At 51.8% G+C, this 7,377-nt stretch overlaps 1 protein-coding gene across 1 annotated transcript in view; it reads left to right on the forward strand.

The window, feature by feature from the left end:
• The window catches only part of ENSA (endosulfine alpha), a 32,806-nt gene extending 27,030 nt beyond the window's left edge, over window positions 1-5,776 (forward strand). The window contains exon 3 of the mRNA XM_060256529.1: window positions 3,897-5,776. Within this exon, the coding sequence (XP_060112512.1) occupies window positions 3,897-4,067 (171 nt within the window). The 3' untranslated portion in view covers window positions 4,068-5,776. The remainder of the gene's footprint in view (window positions 1-3,896) is intronic.
• Window positions 5,777-7,377: the final 1,601 nt, after the last annotated feature.

The following is a 7,377-nucleotide window of genomic DNA, read 5'->3' on the forward strand; positions in this document are numbered from 1 at the left end:
TTCTTTTGGCAGACCTGCCCGAGGTTCTTCGTTCTGCTACTTCAAGCGATGTAAAAAACTTCCCAGGTTTGGAATGTCTGAAGCACTTAAGCTATTGTAAGGAAGTCCAGAGTTGCTACGCAGGGAGCAGCCATGGCAGACGGCCTGGATTTGACTCTGCCCTGAGCTGGAAGGCGCAGGCTTACCCGATCTTGCAGCGTCAGCCCTCGTTTAGTACTTAGATGGGAGAAGGCCCAGGAAGCCCAGTGTTGCTAGGCAGAATTGGCCCTAGCCCAGGGGTGTTGAACTCATTGGTTACGAGGGCCGGATCTGACATAAATGAGACCTTGCTGAGCCGGGCCGTGTGTGTCAAAATGTAAGGCCAGCTAGTAGAGATATAAACTTTATAAAGGACACAGGCAAACACAAGTAAAGGTTTTAAAAAAGCAAAAAAAACCCAAAACCCACCCCTAAAACATGCTTAAAGCATTAGCATTCTTGCAATATTGTGGTCAGTATCACAGAATGGAATCATAGACTCCTAGAGTGGGAAGGGACCTCCAGGGTCATCTAGTCCAACCCCCTGCACAATGCAGGAAACTCACAAACACCTCCCCCTAAATTCACAGGATCCTCCTCGCTGTCAGGTGGCCATCTAGCCTCTGTTTAAAAACCTCCGAGGAAGGAGAGCCCACCACCTCCCCAGGAAGTGTGTTCCACTGAGGAATCGCTCTAACGGTCAGGAAGTTCTTCCTAATGTTGAGCTGGAAACTCTTTTGATTTAATTTCAACCCATTGGTTCTGGTCCAGCCTTCTGGGGCCACAGAAAACAATTCCACACCATCCTCTCTAGGACAGCCCTTCAAGGACTTGAAGATGGTGATCCTATCACCTCTCAGCTGCCTCCTCTCCAGACTAAACATCCCCAGCTCCTTCAACCTTTCCTCATAGGACTTGGTCTCCAGACCCCTCACCATCTTCATCGCCCTCCCTTCCAGCTTGTCTAGATCCTTCTTAAAATGTGTTGCCCAAAACTGAACACAACACCAGATTAAGTCTTTCCAGAGCAGAGTAAAGCGATACTGTCACTTCACGTGATCTGGACACTATATTTCTTCTGTTGATACAGCCCAAAATTGCATTTGCCTTTTTAGCTACTGCATCACACTGTTGACTCATGTTCAGCATATGGTCCACTAAGACCCCTAGATCCTTTTCGCACAGACTACTGCTAAGACAAATTAAAGCAAGCTATCCCTCCCCCACTCCACCCCAAGGGAGGGGACTTAGCCAACGGAGGAAATAGAGGCTTTGCTCTGTAGCTCCTGTGGGATTGAGAAGTTCTGGCAAAGCAGTTCTGGCAAAACAGAAAGAAGCAAGAGAGAAGGAGAAGGAAGCAAACTTCCCCGTGGACCTGATAGGAGCCTTCCAGGGGCCTGATCCGGCCCATAGACGCCCCTGTCCTAGTTAGTGCTCAGGTGGGAGACCACCAAGGAAGCTCAGGGTTGCTGCAGAGAGGCAGGCAACGGCGAACCGCGTCTATTTGTTTCTTGCCTTCACCTGCATGGCCCCAGCTAGCCCGATCTCATCAGATCCCGGAAGCTAAGCTAAGCAGGGTCATCTCTGATTAGTACTTGGATGGGAGACTACAAAGGACTTCTGTGGTCGCTACCATAAGAACATAAGAGAAGCCATGTTGGATCAGGCCAATGGCCCCTCCAGTCCAACACTCTGTGTCACAGAAGAACATAAGAGAAGCCCTTTTGGATCAGGCCAATGGCCCATCCAGTCCAACACTCTGTGTCTCATAAGAACATAAGAGAAGCCATGTTGGATCAGGCCAATGGCCCCTCCAGTCCAACACTCTGTGTCACAGAAGAACATAAGAGAAGCCCTTTTGGATCAGGCCAATGGCCCATCCAGTCCAACACTCTGTGTCTCATAAGAACATAAGAGAAGCCATGTTGGATCAGGCCAATGGCCCCTCCAGTCCAACACTCTGTGTCACAAAAGAACATAAGAGAAGCCCTTTTGGATCAGGCCAATGGCCCATCCAGTCCAACACTCTGTGTCACAGAAGAACATAAGAGAAGCCATGTTGGATCAGGCCAGTGGCCCCTCCAGTCCAACACTCTGTGTCACATAAGAACATAAGAGAAGCCCTGTTGGATCAGGCCAATGGCCCCTCCAGTCCAACACTCTGTATCACATAAGAACATAAGAGAAGCCCTGTTGGATCAGGCCAGTGGCCCCTCCAGTCCAACACTCTGTGTCACATAAGAACATAAGAGAAGCCCTGTTGGATCAGGCCATTGGCCCCAACAGTCCAACACTCTGTGTCACATAAGAGAAGCCATGTTGGATCAGGCCAGTGGCCCATCAAGTCCAAAACTCTGTGTCATATACGAACATAAGAGAAGCCCTGTTGGATCAGGCCAATGGCCCATCAAGTCCAAAACTCTGTGTCATATACGAACATAAGAGAAGCCCTGTTGGATCAGACCAATGGCCCCTCCAGTCCAACACTCTGTGTCACATAAGAGAAGCCATGTTGGATCAGGCCAGTGGCCCATCAAGTCCAAAACTCTGTGTCATATACGAACATAAGAGAAGCCCTGTTGGATCAGGCCAATGGCCCATCCAGTCCAACACTCTGTGTCACATAAGAGAAGCCATGTTGGATCAGGCCAGTGGTCCATCAAGTCCAAAACTCTGTGTCATATACGAACATAAGAGAAGCCCTGTTGGATCAGGCCAATGGCCCATCCAGTCCAACACTCTGTGTCACATAAGAGAAGCCATGTTGGATCAGGCCAGTGGCCCATCAAGTCCAAAACTCTGTGTCATATATGAACATAAGAGAAGCCCTGTTGGATCAGGCCAGTGGCCCATCAAGTCCAAAACTCTGTGTCATATACGAACATAAGAGAAGCCCTGTTGGATCAGGCCAATGGCCCATCCAGTCCAACACACTGTGTCGCATAAGGACATAAGAGAAGCCCTGTTGGATCAGGACAATGGCCCATCCAGTCCAACACTCTGTATCACACAGTGGCCAATACACACACACAGGCTAATAGCCACTGGTGGACCTCTGCTCCATATTTTTATCCAATCCCCTCATGAAGCTGGCTATGCTTGTAGCCACAACCACCTCCTGTGGCAGTGAGTTCCACATGTTAATGGGGAGGGACGGTGGCTCAGTGGTAGAGCATCTCCTTGGGAAGCAGAAGGTCCCAGGTTCAATCCCTGGCATCTCCAAAAAAAAGGGGGGGGTCCAGGCAAATAGGTGTGAAAAACCTCAGCTTGAGACCCTGGAGAGCCGCTGCCAGTCTGAGAAAACAATATTGACTTTGATGGACCAAAGGTCTGATTCCGCATAAGGCAGCTTCATATGTTCATAAATCACCCTTTGGGTGAGGAAGGACTTTATTTTATCTGTTCTAACCCAGCTGCTCAGCAATTTCATTGAATGCCCGCGAGTTCTTGTATTGTGAGAAAGGGAGAAAATGTCTTCTTTCTCTACTTTCTCCATCCCATGCATAATCTTATAAACCTCTATCATGTCACCCCGCAGTTGACGTTTCTCCAAGCTAAAGAGCCCCAAGCGTTTTAACCTTTCTTCATAGGGAAAGTGTTCCAAACCTTGAATCATTCTAGTTGCTCTTTTGTGCACATTTCCCAATGCTATAATATCCTTTTTGAGGTGCAATGACCAGAATTGCACACAGTACTCCAGTACCACAGTACCAGAGGCCTCTGAACATCTCTTGCCTTGAAAACCCTATCGGGTCGCTCTAAGTTGGCTGCAACTTGATGCCCCCCCCCCCCCCCCAAAAAAAAATAAATCTGCCCAGCGTCTGCCTTTTACGTCGTTTTTTTGCTCAGCCTAAAAATCTTCTTCTCCCCCACCGCAGCAAAAGTACTTTGACTCCGGAGACTACAACATGGCCAAAGCCACGATCAAGAACAAGCAGCTGCCAACAGCAGGAGCAGACAAAAACCTGGTGACCGGTGACCACATCCCTACGCCGCAAGATCTCCCGCAGAGGAAATCCTCGCTCGTAACCAGCAAGCTCGCAGGCTAACCTGCGCTCCCAGTGGGGTTTCTCGTTTCATTTTGATTTTGGGGGGGGGATTTTTGGGGAGGGGGGGGAGCGTCCAGCCAGTTGAACTTTGCTGTATCGTATCGCTGGGACACACAGAACTCGCATAGTCACTGGGGAATATTTATCATAGCGTCAAGGCCAAGACAGAGGGACGCACTCGCGATTCAGCGCGGCGTTTTCTTGCAGCTGGCCGACCGGCCGAGCTGGGCTTTATGGAGCTAGCGGGGCAGGGGGGAGAGCGTATCAGCTTTTGCGATCACGCTCAGTGGGGGTAGGATTCGCATCCCATGCCTCTTTCCGACAACGGGGAGGGAACCCAGCCAAGCAGGGGCCCCTGTAAGTTTGCCGCTTGCGAGGAGCTCAGCCTGAGGGTGCCAAAAGGAGAGCCGCTTGGGGGGTGGAGAGCAGAGCCTAGGCGCTTTTCACGCTTGTAGACAACTAGGCATTCTTGCGGCAGCCCTGCAAGGTAGCTCAGTGTTCCTACCCTCCTGTTGCAAATGGGGCTGAGAGAGATGAGCTTGCCCTGGGCCACTCGGAGGGATCGTGGCCAAGGTGAGCTTTGAGCCGGGAGCTTCCAAAAGTCACAACGCTTTGCATGCTCTCCTAAGAACTGTTCCCCTCGGTCAGACCGAGGCTCTTGCCTTGTATCCGTTGCTACAAGCAGCCAGGTGTCTCCGGGGAGCTCACCGGCAAGGCACAGAGCTGAGGGTCTCGCCTTTTGTCTTCAGCGCCAGGTACTCAGAGGTACAGTGCCTCTGCTCTTGGAAGTTCCGTTTAGCTGCAGCCGTTAGTAGGCCCAGTTTGGTGTCGTGGTGAAGTGTGCGGACTCTTAACTGGAAGAACTGGGTTGGATTCCCCACTCGTCCACTTTCCCCTGCTGGAATGGCCTTGGGTCGGCCAGAGCTCTGGCAGAGTTGTCCTTGAAAGGGCAGCTGCTGTGAGAGCCCTCTCCAGCCCCACCCACCTCACAGGGTGTCTGTTGTGGGGGAGGAAGGGAAAGGAGATTGTGAGCTGTTTTGAGTCTCTGATTCGGAGAGAAGGGCGGGGTATAAATCTGCATCCTTCTTCTTTTGTTTCTTCCAAGCCTCCTACGCCAGTGCTGCTTAAGTGGGGCTTTCCAGAAGCATCAGGTGGGTGGTTGTGACCTTGTCGGCTGCAATAGGAGACCAAGATTGGAGTCCTTTAGCACTTCAGAGACCGGTTAGATTGCCACTTGATACGCTTTCAGATGTGGCAAAAGGAGCGTTGGCTCTCAAAAGCTGCTATCCTGGAAATCGTGTCGGCCTTTTTGGTGGGAAGGGGCGCGGCTCAGGGGCAGAGTATTTGCTTGGCATGCAGAAGGTCCCAGGTTTGGTCCCCAGCATCTCCAGTTCAACGAGAAAGGTTCAGGAGACTCTGGAGAGCCGCTGCCAGTCAGAGTAGACAAGGTGGTCTGACAGCTTCTTTGCCCCTTCTTTGGCTGTAGTGCCACATCCTTCTGGTTCCACATCCCAACCATTTGCCCTGGAGGGCCAAGCGAGCCGGCTACAGAAACAGGCCTTCCCTGGGCTGCCTCCTGGCGTGCTGGGATTCCGAGGTTTGCTGCCTTTCTCAGTGGGGCCCCTTTCTTGACTTACCACAATTAGTAGCCACTGATGGACCAACAGAAGGTTGCGCTGAGAGTCCATGAAAATAAAAGGCCTTGGAATTTGCTTGATGCACCTCAGATTTCTCCAGATGTGGAAATGGGTACCCGTTATCAGAGGTCTTGCGGAGTAACCGCAGCCGTGCTTACAAGCTGCGGAACTGGCAGGGGAAAGACCCCCATTTGAGTGCCAAGAGTGAAACCCCCCCAACACACACACACTGTCAAGCTTTTAAGTGCAGCAGCGATGTGATTGAGCTGAGCTCCTCCTCCAAGGAAACTCAGAAAGATGGGTTTCTTGTTCCCAAACGGAAGTCTCCGTGGCTGGCCTCTGCCAGTCGCCTTCTTCGTGCCCCCAGGGCTGGGGTGTTGCCGCGAGGAGAACTCCGATTTGGCCGAGCTTCTCGCTCACGGGCTTGGGAACTCCTTTAGAGATGGTTTCAGAGGATAGCCGTGTTTGTCTGCAGAAGAACAGATAGGTCCACTCGCACCTGAGAGACCAACAAGGCGGGAGGGGGCAAAAGCTTTTGAGTATCAACGCTCTGGAGTCAAATCGAGCATCCAGAAACCAGTGTTGTTAGTCTGTAAGGTGCCACTGGACTCCAGGGTCATTTTGAACAGGAAGGTAACCCAACAAAGGAAAGCTGAGAGAAGCCTACCTATTTATAAGGCAGGACTTGGCCAGTCGAGAAGGTTCTCTCAAGAAGCTTGTAAGGGTTCAGGCACACCTGAATTTCCCTTCCGTGTGGAGATGGGTCAAGGCGGGTAGACGCGTTTGCCCAGAGCAGGACAGAGGAGCAGAAGCCCAGCACCACCTTAATGACTACGCAGGCTGACGGGTAGGAGCTGAAGAAGCGAGCCGCGAACCACAAACTCTCCTCCCCTGCCGCACACTTGGTGAGTCTGTAAGGCACTGCTGGACTCCTGCTCTTTCCGACTGAAATGGCCCACTTTTTTTTCTTGGTGCTTGGGAGGGTGGGGAGGAGAAGCTAGCCATGGGGAGAAGGCAGGAGCCCACCGTTCATGGTCCCCCCAGGCTGCATAGTTGACCCTTGCAAACGTTCCTCTGCAGCCTGAAAGACGAGCCTGTCTTCCTTTCTCTCTATAAAAAAAGCAACAGGATATAAGATTTCCCCAGAAGTGAGAGCCTGTTTCCAGCACTGAATGCAGGCAAGCTCCTCCCTGCTTCTCCAAAGGCTCAGGCATCCGGCTCTTTGATAGGTCTTCCAATTGGCCACCTAATTGACCATGGATGTCGGGCAGGGGCGGAGCTTCTGCATAAGAACATAAGAGAAGCCATTTTGGATCAGTGGCCTGTCTAGTCCAACACTCTGTGTCACACAGTGGCCCAAACCCAGGGGCCATCAGGAGGTTTCCCCAGCGGGACAAGAACTCCAGAAGCCCTCCCACTGTGCCCCCCCCCAAGCACCAAGAAGACAGCATCACTGCCCCAGACATAAGAACATCAGAGAAGCCATGTTGGAACAAGCCAAAGGCCCTTCCAGTCCAACACTTCCATGTCACACAGTGGCCCAAACCCAGGGGCCATCAGGAGGTTTCCCCAGCAGAGCAAGAACTCCAGAAGCCCTCCCACTGTGCCCCCCCCCCAAGCACCAAGAAGACACAGCATCACTGCCCCAGACATAAGTCCTATGAGGAAAGGTT

The sequence above is a fragment of the Heteronotia binoei genome, chromosome 1 (assembly GCF_032191835.1).
Source record: "Heteronotia binoei isolate CCM8104 ecotype False Entrance Well chromosome 1, APGP_CSIRO_Hbin_v1, whole genome shotgun sequence".
NCBI classification, from domain to species: domain Eukaryota; kingdom Metazoa; phylum Chordata; class Lepidosauria; order Squamata; family Gekkonidae; genus Heteronotia; species Heteronotia binoei.